This window comes from Podarcis filfolensis, assembly GCF_964270895.1.
Source record: "Podarcis filfolensis genome assembly, chromosome: 14".
NCBI classification, from domain to species: Eukaryota; Metazoa; Chordata; class Lepidosauria; order Squamata; family Lacertidae; genus Podarcis; species Podarcis filfolensis.
Window position 1 is genome coordinate 4,051,287 of NC_139616.1, and position 23,408 is coordinate 4,074,694.

A 23,408-nucleotide genomic window follows, 5' to 3' on the forward strand; every position below is an offset into this window, starting at 1 on the left:
GAAATAGGTGTGTAACAGCAGCCCTTGTGAGTAGCAGGCAGTAGTATGAGAGCTCTGGATTCTCTAGGTGTGACCTAAATGTTGCTGGGCACCTTCCCTATCAATGAGGCAGTAATCTTGGCTTGTTTAGCTTCTAGCCACTGGTCTGGGCTGCATGGGAACACTCCAGATCTGGATTTGGGTGCAGCCATGGCAACAAGTCCACTTTACCTAAGAGGTCACTCTACCCCATACATGGATGCCTGACCACTTTGATCGGTGGGACTGGCATTCTTACAGATGCCACATAATATCTGTTCCACACCTTGGAACTCCCTGCTTATTGATGTCAGACAGGCACCTTCAGTGCTAAGAACATTTTTGTTTAGGCAAGCCTATCCAGATGCTTCGAAAGCTGTTGCAAGCTTGAATCTATTTTTAGTCTATTTTCTTTTAAGTTTTAAAGTCTTAAATGACTGTTGTTAATTCTTCTTATTGGTAATTTTATTGTTTTATCTTTATTGTAAACCATTTAGAGGTGTGTGGAGGGGTTGTTGTTTTTTACAATCAAGTGGTGTGTATGTAAATTTTATGAAATCAGTCAGGGAAAATGGCTGAAACTCCACATACACAAGAAAGCTAAACAGCCAAAGCAGGGGACCTTCTTGTGAGGCTGCTCCATCTCCTTCTGATTTGAGATAACATCACTACCTAATTATAATAGTCGAAATAGAAATAACATGAATTCTACTTTCTGAAGCCTTGAGTTTTTGTGCAGAGCTGACAACCCAGTTCAGTATTCTAAAGACAACACCCAGACCAAAGGGGACTTCATGCAAAGGAGCATGAAGTCTTACATCAGTAATATTACAACTGCCTGTCTTTTCTTCACAACGGTTCAGGTAGCACAATGGGGTCAGCCAGCCGTCTTAACAGAAGCCATGGCAGCCTGAAATTTGCAGGAGATATCTACACTATAGATCAGGGATGGGAGATCAATTACCCTCCAGATATTGCTCCAGATATTCCCATCAGGCCCAGCCAGCATGACCAGTGGCCAAGGATGGTTGGAGATGTAGTCCAAAAGCATCTGAAGGGCCACAGGTACCCCATCCCCATATGGACCTAAAAGAGTAGTTATTATGTTCCCCTCCCAAGGAATTCTGGGAACTGTAGTTCTATAGGAAGGAGAGCGAAGCAGAATTCTCAGCTCTCAACCAAGTGTAAATTCCTTGGATTCTTGGTGAGGAAGCTGTTTCAGCTAAACTGGTATAAAATTGACACAAGTTTGTCATGTAGAGATAAGCCAGTAATCTTGAAGGATGAAATCTAGTTCCTCAAGCAACCAGGCATCACGCTTCCATTGTTCAACATGCCACAGGGTCAAGACAGAGACAAAGGTACACACATGTTAATAAGCATAGCCAGAAATATGCTCAAAAGAAACAGACCTCTACCAAGTTTCAAGCAGCTGAACCCTCAGCACCCGTGTACATCTTTCCCAATTTACAGGGTGGCAGAGACACCTGGAACAGCTCTCAGTCATATTAGTCTGTTGCAACAGCTGAAGAGTCCTGTGGCATCTTAAAGACTAACAGATTTATTGTGGCATCAGCTTTCTTGGACTACAGCCCAGCTCCTGATGGAGTGGGATACAGTCCATGAAGGCGTATGGTGCAATCAATCTGTTAGCCTTTAAGGTGGCACAGGACGCTTTTACTGTTTTGAAAGCAGCTCAGAGAAGCTGAAAGCAATTCACATTATACAGCTGGTCAACAGGGTAAGACAAGTCTGCAAGCTTTCAGCCTTGGCTGAGCTCAAGGATCCACAGTTGCCCACCCGCAGACTGAACCACAAACACTCCCGCAGCACTCTGCACACCTGCATTAGGCGAAGGGACATCAAACAGGACAGGGAGGCCCCAGATGGTCTGTGCATTAGGCATGCACATCTGCAAAGGACAACTGCATGCTCAGACTTCTCTGTGCAAAGGCTTTCCACGTGTTCCAGAAAAACCCTCATTGTGCAGGGTTCCAGAATGCACGGCTCATCTAGGCACAGAGACTAGACTGTGCAGAGATGTCCACATCTAACATGGCAGCAGTGCCACACAATCTTGGGACAGAGCCGAGGCACCATCCCATAACTCGAATGTCGTTCCTTGACGTGACCCCAGCACGGAGCAGGGGTTGAGGGCTCTGCAAACCCCTGCAGTGTGCAAAAACTCATTTAAAGATTTTAATGCTTATAAAAGGATTGGGCAAAGGCATAGAAAAGGTTATGGATGGTTCCTAGCCACAATGGCTATGCTCTGTCTGCCTCCCTGTTTGGAGGCAGTAAATGCTTCTGAATACCAGTTGCTGGAAACCACAGGAGGGAGGGAGAGAGGCAGAGCTCTTGTGCTCTGGTCCTACTTGCTGGTTTTCCACAGCACCTGGGTGGCCACTGTGGGAAGAGGATATTGCATGACATGGGCCCCCTATGGCCTGATCCTGCAAGCACATCTCACGTTCCTATGTTATATTTCTTTCTCTACCCCATCTTCCAGTGTCTCTTTTGTGCAGAAACAGCACAATCCTAGCAGTAAACTGGCATCCTTGAAAGCTGTAATGCAACTGAGTCCGACAATGGAGGTCATCTCGATCCAAGTGCTGCTTTGCCACCTCCAGCCAGCTTTTGCATTCAGCTTGCTCTCACACTGCTGCTGGTTTCCTTTCCACAGCACCTTTTCACGCTGCTATAATGCCAGCCCTGGTGTCGCTTCTTGGAGCACATCAATTCCTTAAAACTTGCCACCGTCCTAGTGGGTTGCTTTAGAACTCTATCAAAAATTATTAGATCAAATTACAAAATGAAAGACACCGCAGCGGGTTGCTGCCACTACAGCACTAATGCATTTCTGCCATTCAGCAAGACTTTTACTGTTGCTCCTCAAAAGCCAACAGCCACAAGCTGCTTAAGCAATCTTGGCAGCAGCAGCAACAGTGAAAGAGGCTGGGGCAGGGCAGGGCAGAGCAAGCCAGGGCAGGGCAGGATACAAATTTCCCAGTTGTATCAAAAGGAAAACCAAAACATCCTGTTGATGCATGATGCCTTTGATACCGCCATGTGTGTGACTTGGTGTACACTGTGTTTATGCACAATTTAACCCATACAAACTAGTTCTTTCACATTATTGTTCCCACCTTACCTTACGTGTGCCCATTCAACTGCTTTGATTGGCAGAACTGGCACTGTTACAGGTGCCACATAATACTCAAAAGACTTACTGCAATCAATATTAGTAGTAGTAGTAAAGGATATATACAATTGTATATACCGGTATATGTACACTTGTATATTCCATGACCTGGAGTATGAAAAGCAGATTGAGAATATAGGGGTAAAAAATGTAGGAGAGGGAAACAACAGTGACCTTACTGTGGGTCTCTGCTATCGACCGCCAAGCCAGACTAAAGACTTGAAAGATGCCTTCCTAAAGAAGATTTCCAAACACAGTAGTCATGGGAGACTTCAATTTCCCTGATATCTGTTGAAACTCAAATTCTGCCAAGAATGTAAGGTCCAACAAATTCCCCCATTGCTTTGCTGACAACTTCATTTCCCAGAAGGCAGAAGAAGCAACAGGGAGGAACTGATCAAATAAGTCGAAGAACTCAGAAACTTGGGAGGAAGTGATCATACAAAGGCAAGGGAAAGCTGAGTGTAGTCAGACGCGCACTCTGTACTTTAAGAAGGCCAGTTTCAAAAAGCTTAAGGAGCTACTGGGTGTGATCCCGTGGTCAGAAATATTCAATGAGAAGAGAATCCAAGAAGGATGGGAGTTCCTAAAAGGAGAAATATTGAAGGCCCAAATGCAGACAAAACCAACAAGAAAGAAAAGTGGGAGACATCTAAGGAAACCGGTGTGGCTGCATAAGGAGCTTACAGATGAGCTGAGATTAAGAAGGGCATGTATAAGAAATGGAGGAAAGGAGAAATCACAAAGGAGGAGTATATATGAGTAGCCAACAGTTGCAGGGGGGAAGTCAGGCTGGCTAAAGCTCAGAATGAGCTCAGGCTTGCAAGAGAGGGTAAAAATAATAATAAAGGTTTCTTCGGCTATGTCCGAAGAGGAAGAACAAGCAAGTGGTAGGTTCTCTGCATGGGGAACACGGAGAAATGCTATTAGGTGACAGAGAAAAGGCAGAACTACTCAACACCTACTTTTCCCTTGTCTTCACCCAAAAGGAAAGTTATGCCCAACCTGGTGATAACAGAATAAATGGTGTAAGGAGGGAGCTGCAGCCCAAGATAGGAAAAGAGGAGACTGAGAGGAGATATGGTAGCCATGTCAAATATCTCAAGGGCTGTCACATGGAAAAGGGAACAAGCTTGTTTTCTCTTCTCTGGAGGGTAGGACTCAAGGCAATGGCTTCAAGTTATAAGAAAGGAGATTCTGACTAAACATACGAAAAAACTTTCTGACAGTAAGAGCTCTTGGTAATGGTCTCCCTCAGGAGGTTTTTAAGCAGAGGTCGGATGGCCATCTGTCGTGGATGCTTTATCTGAGATTCCTGCATTGTAGGGGGTGGACTAGATGACTCTTGAGGTCCCTTCCAACTCTACAATTCTACAATTTTATTATTTATTATTTATATGTTGCCCATCTAACTGGGTTACTCCAGGCAGTATGGGCAGCTTCCTACAAATAAAAACACAGTAAGACATCAAACATTGAAAACTTCCCTATACAGGGCTGCTTTCAGATGTCTTCTAAAAGTCAAATACTGGGTAGTTGTTTATTTCCTTTATATCTGATGGGAGGGCATTCCAAAGGACAGAAACGACTACTTAGAAAGCCCTCTGCCTGTTTCCCTCTAACCTCATTTCTTGCAGTGAAGGAACAGCCAGAAGGCCCTTGGAGTTGGATCTTAGTGTCCAGGCTGAATGATTGATGTGTAGATGTTCCTTCAGGTATGCAGGGCCAAAGCCATTTAAGGCTTTAAAGGTCAGTACCAACACTTTGAATTGTGCTTGGAAACATACTGGGAGACAATGTAGGTCTTTTAAGACCGGTGTTATATGGTCCCAGCAGCCACTCCCAGTCACCAGTCTGGCAGCCACATTCTAGATTAGTTGTGGTTTCTAAGTCACCTTCAAAGGTAGCCCCACATACAGCGCATAGCAGCAGTCCAAGCAAGAGATAGCATTATTCTGATACACCAAGGTTGTAACACTATCAAAAAAAGAAATGAGATTTGTCTGGCATGACTTGATTTGAGAAACCCCTACTGGGTCTTAGTAATCAAAGTATTTTCCTAAGTGCTCACAGGCCAACCATTTAAGTATCTATTCTAGGACCTTTCTTGGTATCAACGTCAAGTTGACCGGTGAAGACAGAGACCAAGCAGGTGTTGAGTAGTTCTACCCTCTCTTAGTCATCCAATAGCACTTCTCCATCTTCTCCATGCACAGGGCCTAGTATGTGCTTGTTCTTGCTCTTGTTTCAAACATAGCCAAAGAAACATTTATTATTATTTTAAACCTCTCTTGCATGCCTGAACTCATTCTGAGCTTTGGCCCACCTGACCTTTTCCTTGATCAGGTTCATGAGACTCTTAGCAAACACATTCCTGTGAACTGCTGTGAGGTGCAACCTATCTGTTGCCAGAGGTCCTTCCTCACGGAAGCCAAGACCATGGTCCAAGCTACACCTTTCCTGATGATGCCAGCTGCACAGCCAGTGGCTTGCTTCCAGTATTTTCCTCTACCTGGGTGACAATATTCAACCAGAAGGCATGATGAAATAAACACCTATTCCCCAAGGCCCTTTAGCTTCCTGCCCAGAGTCTCATAGTATGTCAAAAGCTGTGTCTGGCAGTATCATTTGTACCCACATGAATCAGAAGGAAGGGAGTTGTGGTCAGTGGCTTTGTAAGACTTGGCAACTTCACCATCACATTGTGAATATTTGCACATGGAAGATAGCACATCTCCTGGGACGCCCTGTTAACTCAACACACTGCTGCCTCTGTCCCCCAGTCCCCTACCCCACCACATGCCTCTTCCTCCTCTGAGGAGTGGCAGGAATCGCCCTGTCCACTATACCTTCCACAGACACCTCAGTGTAATATGAAGTCTGCAACTGCTGTCCTTGCTAATCGAGCCCAGAATTGGTGTCTGAAGCGAGTGCATGAGATCTATTTTACAGCTCCAGTGACACAGCATGGCATCTGAAAGCCCTGCTTCTGTGTGCCATGTTCCTCCAGAGGTTCATCTCCTGGAATGGGCAATCTTCCTCCTCCTTAGGGGCACCCCACCTGCGTCACTGTTCCAGGACAGTCCACTTTGCTCTATTGAGAAATTCTTCATCTTGCCCAGTAGCTCGAAATGTGGATAGGCAGGCCTTAATTTGCTGTACCTTCTCTTCCAGCAAGATAACCAGCTTGCACTTACTGCAGGTATAGTTTTGCACATTCTCGGGCAGGAAGACAAACATGGCACAGGTGTTGCAGGTCACTGCAGCAGCTCGCTCACCATCTATGTCTCTTGGTCCTATGTACACCATAAGATAGCACTTTGGACCTCCCCATCCACAATGCCATCGCAAATGCCCGTCTACAAGTGCTGGTCACAAGCATCCAGAGAAATCAAGTACCCTTCATCTGTGCTCAGGATACATGCACTTTTACACTGCTGGTTTCAACTTCTGTCCAAAATATTATATTGTTGTTGTTGTTGTTGTTGTTGTTGTTGTTGTTGTTGTTGTTAAAACTTATATAATGTTACTGTTGTGAGCTAGACTAGGCTCCCCTTGGGGAGGAAGGGCATGTTATAAATTTGGAATGATTGATTGATTGATTGAAAAATAAATAAATATTCCAAATTCATGAAGTTTAGCATGAATGTAACCCTATGTGTAGCTTCCTAGAGCTAAGCTCCATTGAATTCAGTGTTGCTTACTTATCCAACTCCATAGGTTCAACCTGTAAAACACATTGAGTCAAATGCTGAAATGCAGACTTTAACTTTGGATTAGAAATGCAAACAATCGTGTGAAGAAGTGTTACTGGTTAAACTGCTCACCTGAAGTAGAAACTCCATAAAAGAAAAGCAGTATCTAGCCCCTCTGCTTGGTTATTTTTCTCATTATGAGAAAACTATGCTAACCCTGTCACAAACTTGTAAGCTTCCTCATCACTACATTCAATTGCTGGAGCAAGGAGACTTCATCAATGCTTCCAGGACTCTGGCAGATGACATCACTCCCACTTTGAATAAATCCCGAGTCAGGTTCCCCTTCCACTACACCCCTAAGGATATCAAATGGCAGGCAGCTGCAGCCTTTGCTCAGAGAGTCAATGAGCTTCCAGCTCTGCTGCAGATGTTATGCTAGAAGGAAATGCCAGTTCCACTTTTCCAACCATTTTACACACTGGAAGCAGATATTATTTTCTGCCAACTCCATTATTACATCATCATCATCATAACAGCCATTGCAAACATCTCCCTTCTCCTGAGCATAGAAGCCAGAACTCCTGCAAAAGCAGAGACACTTCTGCTTTGCTCAGTGTTGCCATCCACAAAGGAGGCCCATTGCATCCCCCCACCCTCAGCTAAGGCTTTCCATGGTGGATGCTCTCCCGCCCCTGAACTCAGCCGGTCCCCTTAACTTACGCATTCCCCCCCACCCTGTTACTTCCATTCAGATTGTTACATAAGGGCAGTGCTTGCGTGCTGAGACACACACACAGAGCCTGTGTACATTTTCACTTTCCCTCCTGATTTAATCCTCTCTACAATTGGTTTGGGGGTGGGCGGGGGACAACGAGGATAGAGAAAGAGAGCAAAGCAGCATCACTGCACATTTGGGTCAGCAGGTTAGCAGTTTCAAAAGCCTAAACCGTTTAAGATCACCGTGATAAGGATGGAGCACAAGTCGCCATCGCCATCAACTGTCGAGGTCGCCTTCTACTCCTTCTCCCAGGCCTTTTTTTATTTCTATGGCAATAATAACAGGCACACACACACTTCAACACTGGTTACATAATTTCCCACAGACTTGCATGGCTCAGGCTGCGAAGGAAACAGAGATGTGCAGAGAGAGAGAGAGGAGTGCAGGAGTATTCTTTGCACACTGTAGATTTCACTCTCTCACTCCCCGCTCTCTTCTTGAAGGGGGAGGGGGAGGAAAATTCCAGGGTAAACAATAAGGTGGGATTAAGCTATCTGAAAGCAGAGAAAGTTAAGGAGGGATGGAGCCAGAAAAAAAAGAAGAAAAGGGAGGTTGTATAACAGCAAAAGTCCTGCCGCTTCGTAAACATCCCCCCCCCAAAAAAAATCTGGCTCTCCTCAGACACATTTTCGCCAGTGTTTCTGATTAACGTTGTTATGTAACCAGCTTTTACATTCCTTTTCGTGGAAGCCACCATCCCAAGGCCCCTTGCAAATGCCAAAAAATGCCTCTCTCTATATACATATTGCAAATACACTTATACACATTTCTTCCACTCCCTAGAGTTGCATTAAAGAAATCTCGGGAAATTGCCCCCCCCCCCACACGCACGCACGCACGCACTCCTGATTTCAAGGGGTGTCTATCATCTTTTATTCCGCCCCCCCCCCGCCCGCCCGCTGTACGGGGATCGCCGGCCAAGGAGGAAGCTGCTCGGAATGGAAGGCGGGGCCTAAATTGGGAGGAACAAACAACAACAACAAATAATATTGGAGCGCACATGATCAGCCATATTTTGAGCAGCGTCGAGAGAGGGGCACGAGCCTGCCTTTGCAAGCCCCCTTCCCTCTCCAAGCCCAGATCCTCTGTCTCCAGTGCTGCGCCGACAGCTCCCCCCGCCTCCAAAATAATAACCCCCACTGACAGAAGACAGTCTTCTAGCTGTGGGCTTGCTAAATCCAACTTGTGGCTTGGCACAGCAAGGCGAGCATGGCTACGTTCTCACAACCTGGTGAATCGGTTCCGCATCTCTCCTCTCGAGCAACCATGCCTACTTTATTTACAGAGGAGACTTAATCCTTCATCATCCCCTTCCTCGTTTTACAAAGAAAGCAGATCACACAAATCCACGTTTCTGGAAGTCCTCTGGGCTTTAACTCTTCGCATGCCAAGCAGAAAAGGGGGACGCTCGCCTCCCTGCTCTGAAAAAGCCAGGTAGACCCGCGTTACTAAACGCGCGCGCGCCCCCGCATCCATCAGCAACCGCGAGGTCTTTTTTGTTTCCCCGACGGTGAAGCCGCCGTCTGCCCGGCGCTGAACTTCGCGTGACCTGCACGTGTCAAGAGGACCTGACCTGCGCTCGCCTCCAGACCGTGAGAAAAGCGCGCAACGCGGGACGTTCAAAAAGGAGAGGCGAGCAGAGGGCTCCTGCCAGATCCAGGAATGAGAGGTCAACGGCCTCCACCTGCCAGCAACAACTCCAAAGGAAACAACTGCACCACCCCAGTGTGCAAACACGGAGCTGCTCGAGCTCGTCTGAACGCTTCCATCAACACGCTTCAGGAAGAAACCACGCAAGAAGCCAGCCCCGCCCCTCCAAAACTCTGTCCACCATTTAATAATGGAACAAAACAGACACCTATATTTAAAAAGGAGTGGGGAGAGAGGGAGAAGCACCTGCCAATCCAAAGTGTTTGATTCCTTGACTTGGGGCTGAAACCCTCTTTGCCTTGTGGGAGATAAATCCCACACCCCAAAGCCCAGACCCAAAGTGGCATTTGGGGACTTTTATTTTCCGGCGGGGCGATGTTTTTGCGGCTCTGGCCAGTCCCGCGTCCTCGCCTCTACACGTGCACGTCGGCAAAGACGAGCCCGGCCCTTCGCCTCCCGCGCCTCGCCCGGGACACGTGCTGAGCAAGGCAAGCGCGCCTTTTCAGGCAGGCCAGTTCCGAAAACAACAACATTCCAACCAGGGGGAACGTGTGAACGGGCCTTCGGAGTCTCCTCCCACCAAAAGGCCGGGCTTGTCATGGAAGCAAAGGCTTGTGGTTTCTTTTTCTCTTCTTTTAAAAAAAATCCATTAAAAGTTTACAAGGTAGCATGTCGAACCAGATATACATATACATATACATATATATATGTGCACACATATACATACTGTACATACACGCCTATACACACACGCGCACACATATATATATATATATATACACAGACTTATATACATATCTGGAGACTGAAAGGAGACGCAATCGTGGGTCGACCCCGGCCCTGGCCGCGGGGATCCCGGCGGAGGGGGCTTCTCTCTCCCCCCCCCTCCCCTCCCCTCCCCTCCCCTTCCCCGCTTTCCTACCTCCTCCTCCTCCTCCGCCGCCGCTGCTGCTGCTGCCCGAGTAGCTCTGCCTGCGGTTGGGAGCCGGCGGCGGCGGCGGCGGCGCCTCTCCTTTCCGGGCCAGCTCCGCGCCGGCCGCGGGATCCCGGGCTGCAGCGCCGGCCGTGGCCGCGACGGCGGCTTCGGAGCCCGGCTCGGCGGCGGCGGGCTCGGCGGCTGCCGGCGCGGACTCCATGTTTCTGGCTGGGCGATCGCGCCGCCTCGCCTTGGCGCGGCTGCCGCTGGTGCTGCTGCTGCTGCCGCTGCCGCCGCCGCCTCTGCCCCCTCCCGGCCCGGCTTCGGAGACGGCGAGCGCGCCCGGGGGGGCGGCCGCGGCGGCTGGGCCAGGGTGGCTCCCCGGGCCGGCAGGACGGGGCGGGGGAGACGGAGAGGGGGCAGAAGAAGGAGGCTGCAAAGGGGAATGATGCTGGGGGGGGGGCGGCGGGGAGAGGCAGAGCGGAGCGAGGCTGAGCCAGATGGGAGACGAGCTTGCTTGGCTGTGACCACAAGCAGCGCTAGCGAGAGCTTTAACGGGCTCGCTCTTCCCACCCCCTCTACTCCCGTGTAGACGCGCGCAGCCCCTGCCCAGGCAAGGCTCGAACCCGCTGGGCTGCCGGGCTGCCTGCGCCTCCCAGCGCCCCCCTCCCGCCACAGGAGATCCTGGGCTTCTGGGTTGGATGGGCTTTTGTCGCGCATCTGGTTTGGTCTTTGCTTTCGAGGAAATGGGCCCTTTGAGCGAAAACGTTTTAAGGACTGGGGGGGGGGGAGGTTCCTCAGATCATGACCAGTCAGGTCCTTGGTCCCCGTGCAGCTCCCAGGACTAGCTTGCCTGCTCCAACTACCCAGTCCACCACCACCACCTCCCCATCACCTGCCCTCTGCCTCTTCTTAGTCTTGGAGGTGTCAGGGAGTGAACCTCCAAAACTGGAGAAGGAGTCCACACTTCAGCTAGCCAAAAGTACTCCAGGGTGCAGAAAGGAATGCAACCTGGCACGAGTGTGTGTGTGTGTGTGTGGCATTAGGGGAGCTCCAAGGGCCTGATAGAGAGGTATGGAGGGCCGTATTGACCCCTCTCCCTGAGGGGTCCCTGAGGTTGTGGATCCCAGCCACCGAGTCAGTTTAACATCACAATTCCTCCAGCGGCCAACCAGATACCTCTGGAAAGTCCACAGGCTTCCTCCCCCCCCCCCAAGTTGCTGAATTACATAGAATTAAAATTGTGATGTTGTGCAATAATAATATTTAAAATAAAACTTTTTTGACAATGGAATTGACTGCCTTGGATGGGCACTCCTTCAGCAAAGCTTTGTAACCAGGTTGCCCAAGGACTGTTTCTGGTCAGTGGGGATGGGATGTGCAGTCCAAGGGAGTCTGGAAGACCACAGGAGCCCTAGCCCTGGGGTGTAGCAGGGGATCCCAAACTGTGAACCTCATTCAGGTGGCCCATGGCACACCCATATGAAATACTGATTTAGATTGCATTTTCATTGGTTCTTTTGGTGCATAGAATTGTAAAGTTGGAAGGGAGCCCAAAGGTCATCTAGGCCAACCCCTCACTCCCCACTGCAATACAGGAATTACAGCTAATACATCCTGGGTAGAGGTCCATCCAACCTCCATTTAAAAACCTCCAATGAAGGAGTGTCCACCCAACTTGTGTTTTCTGGTGCAGTACAGTATTGCAGCTTGAATTCTATGGAATTGAACAGTGAGTGAGGAGCTTCTTTGTGGACTTTCTAGCGGTATCTGACTGGCTAATGTGGGTAATGAATCAGGGGTTGGGAACCAGAGTCTCAGAGGGAGGGATGAATGTCGCCCTCCAGTCCTTTCTCTCAGGCCCTTGGGTCTCCCCTAATGCCACATATGCCAAGCTCACCCCTCACTGCCTTTGCTCCACATCTTCCTGGAGTAGCTGAAATCTAAGTCCTTTACCTAAAATTATTCCCCTTTCCTTCCTGGATGGAGTGATGTGGGGCTGCAGAAACCTCTGGTGTTTCTGGAGTATAGTATGAAGATAAGAGACACATCTATTTGCCTCTCCCTCCCACCCCACCAAGAGTAGTGTGCAGTGGTATTTTTCTAGAAAAAGGGATGCTGGAACTCACCATGAACACCTCCCTTGTTTATTTATTTTATTTATTTATTGAATTTATATACTGCCCTGTACTCGGAGGTCTCTTATAATGACAAGGGCACCCACCTAAGAGGTGCCAGAACTGAGTTCTGCTGAGTTCCAGCTGGGGAAAAAATCCCTGGTAGTGTGGCCTCCACCTGGAAGGTTAGCCACAAGGGAATGTGCCCTAGAGCTAAGGAAGTTTCCCCAGCCCTGATGGACCTTTCATCTGATTCACTTCTCCTGCTATGTCAGAAGAGCCTGTTGGATCAGTCCAGCACGCTGTTCTCAAAGGGGCCCATGAGATGCCTCTAGCCTAGGAAACCTCTAAAGAGGACCTGTGCAGAAGACCACTCTCCCCTCCTGGCTCATATTCAGAAGCATTATTAGCTGATGGCTAGTAGTCATTGACAGCTTTCTCCCCCATGAATTTGGTGGTGGCCATAAGATTTGTGACCCTCACTGCCTCCTGAGGGACCAAGTCTCGTCTGCACTGCATTAAGAAGTCCTTTCTTTTATCTGCCCTGAATCTTCCAACGTTCCACTTCATTGAATGTCCAGTTCTCATGAGAGGGAGAAAAGCTTTTCTGTATCTGCTTTCTCTATGCCATGCATGTCACCTCTCACTCACCTTTCCTGTAAGCTAAAAAAATCCTAAGCGCTCCATCTCCCTTGATCATTGTGAATGTTCTTCTCTGAACCTTTTCTGACTCCACAGTATCCTTTTGCTCTAGTGCACCAAGTCCTCAAGCAAGTTCCAAGCTCTTCTTCTGTTCTAGTGCTGGACTGCAACTCCCATCAGCCCAAGTCATTGATGGCTGGGAATGATGGGAGTTGTAGTTCAGTATCATCTGTAAGGCCACAGGTTCTGGTGTAAAGTGGAATCTGATGCATGTTTAATCAGAAGTAAGCCCCACTTAGTTCAATGGGACTTATTCCCAGCTAAGTGCAGAAAGAATCACAGACGTAATCCACTAAAAACTGCCTTGGCACTTTCTGAGGTCTTGGGCCTCTTTGCACAGCAGTCAGAAATCCAGCTAGTGCAGCTTTTGCCTTCATTGCGCCAGGCTGCTAGACAGATGTTAAAGGCGCAGGATCCCTGCCTAGGATATTTTTAAAAGTGGTTATTAAATGAGTGTATTTGAGATTTATATCATCCCTCTTCCAAAAACTAAAATAAAAATAAACACAGAGACATGAAGACTCGGTGAAAGAGGAGTGATCAAAGTAGCTGCAAAGCCTTCAACGTTTCAAAGGAAAAAAGTAAGAAAATTAGGAATGCAAGATCATTTAATTCTACTCCTCCCAAACAGGTAGGTAGGTAGGTAGGTAGGTAGGTAGGTAGGCAAATAAATAAATAAATAAAGCCTCCAATGAAAACTTTATTTCTAGATCACGGTGGTGTTTTTTGTTTGCTTATTTGCTTCTGGTTTTAAGGAATATTTCAACCTTAATTTAACATACCTGGAAGAACAGTAGCAACTGCACAACTGTATTTTGAGTCTCTCAACTGCCACAGGCTCTTGTTACATCCTGAATTATGCAAGTCAAAATAACACTTTTCTCCCTTTCCCAAAGTCTTCATTACTCTGATTCAAAGAACGCAGACAGAGTTCCCTTCAGAATATGTAAGCTTGTCACTGGGAGCAGTAGGTGGTGGGTGGGGTGGGCCCCCCTCCCTCCCTCCCTCCTGTCTCCCAAAACTCAGTTTGATGCCTGTGTTTTGTTGCTTTTTAAAACAAAAACAAAAACAAAACTTCTTCCCAATATATCCACGCAATATTGATGAGCTGAGGCTCCAATGAGGCATTTGGAGCTCCTGCGCCATTTTTAACAGCAGTGTAACAGGCAGAACTTGAACAGGGACGCTTTCCCCAGGACTGTATCTCTGTGAAGGGAACAGCTGCACAAGTTGAATTTCTGCCTGTTGGGGAGCCTCTCCGACACTTGCGCAGACAGCTTCTGCTCCTGTAGATCTGGGTCAGGAGAACCTGTAGCTCTCATCATCCCTGACCATTGGCCATGCTGGCTGAGGAGCGGAAGTCCTGAAACTCACTGACTTCCCAGCCCTGATCTATGTGATCTCTTTGTACACCACTTAGAGATGATTGTAATTAAGCTGCACATAATTTTTCAAAATAAATAAAATAAACACTGATTTATTCTATTTTGAGAACATACATACCTGAGTCTTGAACACAGCATTCCCCAACCTAGAGTTCTCCAGATGTTTTGGACTATAATTCCCATCGGCCATGGCTATGCTGTCTGGGGCTGATGGAAGCTGTAGTGCAAAATGTGTTGACTCTACGAGGTGGGGAGGCGGCTGAACTAACCTCAGGTTAAGAACTTAATTTGTTCCAGAGGTCTGTTCTTAACCTGAAACAGTTCTTAACCTGTAGCGTGCTTTCACTAATGGGGCCTCCTGCTGCCGCTGCGCTGCTGGCGCGCTATTTCCGTTCTTATCCTGGGGCAAAGTTCTTAACCTGGAGCAACCACTTCTTGGTTAGCAGAGTTTCTGTAACCCAAAGCGTCTGTAACCCGAGGTACCACTGTATATATTCTGGCAGATGCATCAGTGGACTTGACCCTGCATAATCAGGCTTCATGTATCTGATAATCTGGGCTCCATTCCTGCCAAGGCTACACCACAATTAATCTGTCTTTGGTGTCATGAGACTCTGTTTTTTATTTGCTATAACACACTAACATAGCCACACACATACAGTACACCAGAAAACTGACTCTATGTATAGCAGAGTACTTGCTTGCTTGCTTGTTGGCTTGTTTGTTATTTAACAAAATGTACATACCGTATTTTTCGCTCTATAAGACGCGCCCAACCATAAGACACACCTAGTTTTAGAGGAAGAGAACAAGAAAAAAAATATTCTCTCCCTCTCTGCGCAGCGCCTCTCCAGCAAAGCGGGAGGAGAAACAGAAGGGGCTCCGTTTCTCCTCCCGCTTCGCTGAAGAGGCGCTGCGTAGAGGGGGAAAGCTGCGCAGCGTCTCTCCAGCGAAGCAAAGTCAGAACAGCAAGAGGGATTGCTGCACAGCGAAAGCAGCGATCCCTCTTGCTCTTCTGGCTTCAGCAAAAGCAACGCAAAGCCTCCTGAGCGCAGCGATAGCTGCGCAGCCTGCATTCATCCCATAAGACGCACACACATTTCCTCTTACTTTTTAGGAGGGGGAAAGTGCGTCTTATAGTGCGAAAAATACGGTGCCTCTTGACTGTAAAAAAAAAAATCACCTCTGGGCAGTTTACAGTAATATAAAATGAAACATTAAATATTGTCAAGAAAGACAATTAAAAACAAATGTTAAACAGATTCAAAAGATTAAAATTGCCGTGGGGGGCACTAAAACACAGCAACTTCTCCATGTCTGCGTAGGCTTGCCTAAATAACAAAGTTTTAAGCAGGCACCCAAAAGCACAGCAATGGTGCCTGCCTGATGCAAATAGGCAGGGAGTTCCAGAGTGTAGGTGCTGCCACCCTAAAATACTGACTTCTTACAAGTGCAGAATAAGCATTTTGTGTCGTCTATAATGCTGTCAGTGCCACAGATTGATGTGGTTAAGCGGGCATATATGGGGCAAGCCAATCCCAGAAGTAAACTCCCAAGCTGTTAACAATAACACCTTGAACTTGGCCAGGTAGAGAAAACAAGCAACCTGAGCCGAGGTGTTATATATATTTTTTGGGTGGGCCGAAAGGACCTTGGCCCCTAGGAGTTGACTCCTATGATGGGGTCTCACTCCTGTCAGCAATTGTGTTGCAGCATTCTGCAGTAACAGCAGCTTCTGGGTTAAGCACCAAGGAAGCCCTTCATAGAGTTCATTGCCAGTAATCCAGTTCTGAAGTCACCAGTGCCTGAACTACTGTGACCAAGCTCTCCTGACCTGGGAACAGTCATAGCTGTCACACCAGGTGCAGAAGATAAAAGGTGCTTCTAGTCACTGAGGCTACCTGGGTCTCCAGTGACACAGCTGAATCCAGAAGCGCCTCCTGTTTTTGTAAATCTACCAAAGAATAAAATAAAATTGGGATTAAAGAGCTTTTTCAGGATGGTGTGCAGGAAGAGGCAGTAAATGGGTCTCTCTTTTTAGAGAACACCTCGAGAACAATTTGTCTAGACTGCTTTTATATAAAAGATGACAAGCTGGGTACATTTTAACAGATGTACTCAGTAGTTCACCAACAACTTGATATGCAAGTTCACACTCTGAATCCCATGTCAAACCATAAAGGTGGGATGTGTCCTATATTAAGGAGTGCCACAATTGAGTGCTGTGACATTTTTGCAATGTTTCTAGCTTAGTGGGAGAGCATATGCTTTGCATGCAGAAGGCCTCAAAATCAATAGCCAGCCTCTGTAGGTAGGGCTAGGCCAGACCCTCCAAGTGTCCCTATTTTCCAGGGATGTCCCTAATGTAGAGAAGTCATTCCAGTTTCTGATTTGATCCCAGAATATCCCGCTTTCCTTAGGAAGTCCCTATTTTCAGTGGAGAAATATTGGAGGGTATGCTAGACACGGCTCCTGCCTGAGACCCTTGAAAGACACTGTTCGTCAATGCAAACAATTCTAAGTGAGATGGACTGATGCTGTGACTTGGGGTAAAGCAGCTTCCAGTGGTTCTAAATCTGTTGAGTAAAATTATACAAGGCCATTTCTGAAGGTGCCAGCCCCATGTTGAGTAACCTCTACCTATCCATAACATGCAGAACATTAGGACACCATGCATTGCCACACTCCCCATGGTTGGCTGAGGCAGAGGGAAATGCTCTGAGTGATGATGTTGGGACACAGATCACATTCTCAAACAGGGCCAGCCTTATCATTAGGTAGAATGAAACAGCAGTTCCCCACCACCACCATTCTCCCCATCCTGGAGATCCCTAGCTTGCTCTGCACCTCCTCAGCTAACCCCTTGCTCTCAGGTATGGTACAGTATGTTTTCCCATGACCAAATTCAGCTGTCCGTGGATTTTCCTTTTGGGGAGGTGGGGACCATCTTTGTCTCCAGCAGAAAATGTCTCCAGCTGGCCCTGTTTTCAAGCACCAATCAGTTATTCTGCAGAAAACACAGGGTACTGTTTGGGGCACTTGGGAGGGCCTTGTCTTTTTCACCCTGCATTAAAACAGGAAATTGACCCTCATCTCCCTTTATTTGGAGCAGTTCCCGGTGAAATATTATTTCCACAACAGCCTTTAAAGCATTCAAGGGAAAGGTTATGCCAAATTTGGAGTGGGTGGGGGATGACTGTTTTAAAAGGGTGGTGGGCAAGGTATTGATTTATTTGGTTCAATCTGCCAAGGGGCAAAGAATCCTCCACAAATCTGCAGCCAGCCTGACTGATGTTACTTTGGGGACTGGTGCTAATGAGTCAGGCAGGGGCCGGGGCTGCTGTTTTGCAAGTTTGCAGCGATTGAAGCACTCAGAGGAGCAAAGTGAAGTGCAGAGCTGAGCTCTAAGCCTACTGATCTGTTCCAACACCCTTTTATGTCTCTACTTAGAAGGCCTCTCCAGCTGAGGACTTTCAAGGGTAATTTGGAATTTCTCGTACACGTCAAGAAGTTCTGACAAAGTGTGGGACTCTCATCTCCAAGAGATGCAGCTTGATGGATGTTTTTTGTAATTAGCATATTGCTTTCCATTTTGTTTGACTTTATTGCATCCACTTCAAATGGGCATTGAATTTAATTGCTCTCTCGGAGCTCAGGAGGTGGCCCCCTTTTGCAGTGTTGCAATTTGAAGGGAGTAGATCTTTGTGGGGGAGTCTTCTTTTTTTTAAAAAGGGGGGGATTTATATTTGTTAAAGTGTGCAATAACAAATCTAGCTTAAAATGATAGTATGACATAACTCTGATTCCTTAAGTTCTCTGACCAACAAATGCGTTACAATCATGAATGGGTTGTGGAGAGGCCACAGGCTGCTCAGTTGGAGAGATGGTTCCCAGTTCAGTCTCCAGAAGCATCTCCAGTTAAAGAGACATTCTCTGCCTGAGAGCCTTTCCCAATGGAGAGATGTCAGAAAGGAGGGAGTCCCGTAGGGATCAGTACTGTGCATTTTAACTTGTTTATAAATTATCTAGAGTGAGGGGTGAGCAGTGAGGTGGCCCAGTTTACTGATGATCCTAAATTGTTCAGGTCATTAAAACAAAAAGTGACTGTGAAGAGTTGCAAAAGGACCTGTCCAAACTGGGCAGTAAAATGGCAAGGGCAAGTCAATTTAAACAAGTGTAAAGTGATGGATGTTGGGACAAAAGAATATGAATTTCACATATGTATATGCTCATGATGTCTGAATGGGTAGTAACTGATCAGGAATGAGACCTTTGGGTCGTAGTAGATAGATCGATGAAGGCATCAACCCAGTGTGCAGCAGCTATGAAAAAGGCAAATTCCATGCTAGGAATCATTAGGAAAGGAACGGAAAATTAAGCTGCTGATCATATTGGCCTGCAGCACCAATCTTAACTTCAACTTCTGCCTGAGTCTTTTTATCCTTCTCAGTTTTTGCATTTGGACCTTATTCTGGATTGCTTATGATTACATCTCACTCCAGGTGTCTGCCTAGAGTGCTGTTAAAATCCTGAGGTGTTGGTTGTTACAATCCCCATTCCCAAAAAACTGTCAGTTTTGAAAATATATCTTTTTAATTAGCTGGCTCCTAGACTTTCCAGGCTGCTTAATATAAGCCTTTTAAAAACACTTTGGGATTGGCTATTAAATTTGGTATCTTAGGCTGTTTATCAACATATATATATACAGCAGGGATGAGGAATCTGTGGCTCTCCAAATGCTTTTGGATTCCAGCCTTCCTCATTGCTGACCATTGACCATGCTGGCTGTGGCTGATGGAAGCTGGAGTCCATCAGTCTCTGGCAGAGGGCACTGCGTGTGCACTGTGATTCTATGCATGTTTACTTAGAGGTAAGGTCCACAGTGTTCAATGAGAGTTACTTCAAACAAACAATGGCTAGGATTGCAGCCATAGGCCGTGCAAGCCCAAAACAAGATTAGTCCCTTGTGCAGTCAATAAATTAATTACCACAGGGCACAATTCATAGGAAAGCTCTTCAGTGGCTGGAGCTGCCTGGAGCAGGTCCTGTGCCCTCTAGATATGATTGGACTCCAACTCCCATCAGCCCTGGCCAGCATGGCCAATGGTCAGGGATGTTGGGAGCTGGAGTTCAGCCACAGCAGGAGCACTGCAGGGTCCCAGCTGCAGTTTCTGAGGATGAGTGACTCCACTCAACTGGCTTTTCCAGATGGGAAGGGCCGTCAAGACTTTGCATGGAAAATGACAGTCTTTCCTGAGTTTCTGGTTCTGACTTTTTCTACTACTGCTTCCTGGCTCTTGGCTTCCTCTCATCAGCCGCCTCCAGCTCAGTTACGAGTACTTTGCAGAAGTGCTATGAACAAAATTAAGAGCCAGTACACAAGGTCTGAGATCAGATCAAAAGGCCACATAATATGGGGATCAACAAGCTGCTGTCCATAGAGGGAGTGACCACTCTCATTCCTTTGAACTCTCAGTGCCGAAGTTGCCTCAGTTCTCCAGTACCCTCTTGGAGGAAGAGAAAAAAGAGGAGCTGACTTTTCTTCAGGCTTTCTTTAAATATGTTCTGTCTGTTGTCATGCAGTTTTTGGAGAAGCTTTAAAGAGAGAGAAGATCAATGGAAGATTTTAAAAAGGCAGAAGTTCACCTCATCTGAAGGTGAAGTGGAAACCGGGCAGGAATCCAAATATATTTAATAAAATCAGTGACTACCACCCAAGCTCATTAGCATGTCTGCAGCAAAGAGAATTGTGAAAACTCAGGACATGTTTGGTGGAAGGGAGTTTTAATTTAATTTAATTTAGATATATCATCCTATTGCAAATGTTCAGGGCACTTTGAAATAAAATGAAAAATCCAAATGTCAGTCCCTTGATCCAGCTCGGCTGTAAGCCTACAGGATACCAAGAAGACTGGCCTTCAACAGGAATGGTTGTCCAGCAACAGAGGTACATAATCCATGCAATACACTTAGGCTTTTCAGGACCACAGATAGCTCCCTGATAATACAGATTCTTATCGGAGTGAATCTCAAGCAGGCTTCCTAAACCTTGTGTCCCTCAGGTGTTTTGGATCACATCTCCTTCTCAGGAATGCTGGGAGTTATAGTCCACAACATATAGATGCCACCAGATGTTGGGCAAGATGAGTGTAACTGAGCTCTTATAGCAGGCTTATCCAACGTGGCACCCTCTGATGTTGTTAGATGACAACTCCCAGCACCCCACCCACTGGTCATCTTAGGTGGGGGCTGATGATCACTGGAGCCCAACAACATTGGCTGCCTCCGCCTAATGGAATGTGCAAATCAGAATGCTTTTCACTCATGCTAATTTTAAATAGTTCTATACCTCCCATTTTTCAGCTGGAAGGACAAACAGATATTTGTTCGCACCAGCCACTAATTCATTGCAATTTATATACAAAAGTTCAAGCTTAACCTTAATAGATAGCATTGCCAAAATGAATGATAGGCACCCACCATTGCAATTTAGGTACATAGATAATAAACACATATGAGCCGATAAAATTACCAAACTAATACACACACACACACACCTGAATTAAAACTGAAACCCTTACTCTTCTGTGACGCCCCCACCCCCACCAAGCTCCCTCCCCAAACAAATACATTTTCTTACTGTCTCCCCAAACAAAAGCGCCTCATTGCAACTATGAGGTGACTTGCTCAAAATATTTGCCAGGCCCTCCCACAGTTCCAAGGTTTTACCTGCGGAGCCAATTAAGAAAATGCATTTTTTTCAACAGAATGAGGGGAGGGTAGTGCAAGAAGAGACTGTATTTCCAATTTTAATCCAGAAAAAAAAAGAACAGTGCTCCAGACATCAAAGTTTAGAGAACGCTCCTCCAGCTCTGAGAAGAGGGAGCTGTGGGGTGGCACTAGAGAGGATAGGGCAGCACTCTAGTCAGGCTGGATTTCCTCTGTGAGCTAAGATGTGGATTCCTAGAATATTTCATTTCTGTTGGAAACGCTGAACCAACAAGAACTCCACCTGGCCTCTGCCCTCCTCTGCTGGTCCCATCACCTCCAAAGCTGTTTACCTTTCTGCACCTTGCCTGCTTTCTTCACCTCCAGCTCCCAGACTACACCACAAACCGTCTGTCATGTTCCCCACTCAGTCCAAACAGGTTTGCCTTTCCTTTGGCAGGTAGCTCATTTTCAACCTCTTCAAGCAACCTTCTTCCATTCAGACCATTTCTGCCATCCCACCAAGCCCCTCCCCCCCCACGCCTCTCCTGCCTCAGATCCAGACAGAATGTGGCACATTGTGCAGCAGCGCTTGGGAAGTAGAGCTCTGCCTTCCCCAACCAGGTGCCTTCCAGATGTCTTGGACTACAGCTCCCAGCAGCCCAGTTGGCACAGCCATGCTGTGGGAGTTGTAGTCCAAAGACATCTGGAGGGCACTAGGCTGCAGACGGCTGACTCAGAGTGTTTTATTCTAAACAAGTTCCAAGCCTGACCTTCTTACTTTCTTTTTTACTTTCCTTTTATCTTAAAAAAAGAAGAAGTTTGGTTGTTTTACATATTGGCACATGCAAAGTGGCACGTGATTTCATTGCAGGCAAGGGTTGATGCCCTCCAGACCCACATGAAGGGTGACTTCCATGCCAAGCACAGCCCACCAGTCATTGTGTTATTATTTATTGCATTTATATCCCTCCTTTTTTCTCAAGGTGGCATACATGGTTCTTTCTCCCCCTCCTCATTTAATCCCCACATCAACTCTGTGAGGTAGTCTAGGCTGGGAGGCAGTGACTGGCCCAAGGCCACCCAGTGAGCTACATGGTGATATGAAGCCTGGTGTCTCAGATCCTAATATGACACTCTAACCACTACACCACCACTGCTAACAGGCAACCCCTCTGCTTTTCCAGTAAGGGACAGGGTGAGACAACATGTGCCCTTGGCAAATAAACTCTGAAATTTGCAGGGAGAGCAGATGGGCCTTTCAGCTTTCCCGTACCCATCCACTGACCTCCTCACTACTTGCTCCATAGGGCTGGGGGGTCAGGGTTCAAGTCTCCACTCAGCTATAAAGCTCACCAGGTGACCTTGCACTAGTCACTTTCTTTTAGCCTATAATACCTCACAGGGCTGTGCTGAGGATGAAATGGGGAGCGAGAGAATCTTGAACCCTGAGCTCCATGGCGGAAAGGATGGATGTACATATAGTAAATTAAGTCTGCTTTCTGAGCTTGACTGGAGGAAGGGGGTAGCCTTAAGGCAAGCAGGGGGGATCCAAGGGTGGCTGAAAGGTTAAGCATCCTCCTCTTCTTAACAGTTCTCCCTTGAAAATGGGCTACCAACAGTAGAGCTGTGAGTAAATGATGGTGTCAGGGAGTCAAAGTCCCTGAAAAGCAGAGCCAACTCATTTCCAGTTTTGCCCCCACCCATTTCACTGAGACTGAAGAGGAGGGAGCTGAGAGGTCATCCCCTGGGCTGCATTTAAATAAGCAGGCAGGTGGGGGGGGGTTGGCTGAAGATTTACTGAGCTTTGAGGGGCAGTGTCCCATTTACCCCAAGGCTGGAAAGCCAAAGGCACTTTGCAGATGCAGGCGACTCTTGCAGTAGTTCTTGTGTAAGAGAGCTACTCCCTGGTAGGAGTGGGGAAACTTTTTTGACTTGAGAGCCACATCCTTTCTTGGCCAACCTCCCCACCCCCACCCCGGAGCCATATTCTGAGAGTGGGCATGGAGAAGACAAAAGTGGGTGTGACCAAATGCAAAATAACACAGTGTGCACCCCCCACACTCATAGCTGTAACCCCACACATGTAAGAGTCTGTCTGTTAATTTTTAAGCTAAATAACACATGAAAAATATGCTTTAAGTCACCTGCACTTTCTCCTCCAAGGGAACTTACACTCCATAATGCTGCCTCTGGAACTTCTCACTGCTCAGGAGAGTGGGGAGCAGCAAACA

General features: G+C 47.1%; 1 protein-coding gene across 3 annotated transcripts in view; it reads right to left on the reverse strand.

The window, feature by feature from the left end:
- The window catches only part of RORA (RAR related orphan receptor A), a 366,343-nt gene extending 355,653 nt beyond the window's left edge, over positions 1–10,690 (reverse strand). Inside the window, exon 1 of one of the 3 annotated variants that reach the window (XM_083586667.1) lies at positions 10,269–10,690. In XM_083586667.1, the coding sequence (XP_083442793.1) occupies positions 10,269–10,482 (214 nt within the window). In that variant the 5' untranslated portion in view covers positions 10,483–10,690. Of the gene's footprint in view, positions 1–10,132; positions 10,190–10,268 lie in introns of those variants that run through there. The other 2 variants (XM_083586666.1, XM_083586669.1) reach the window with 2 other exon arrangements.
- Positions 10,691–23,408: the final 12,718 nt, after the last annotated feature.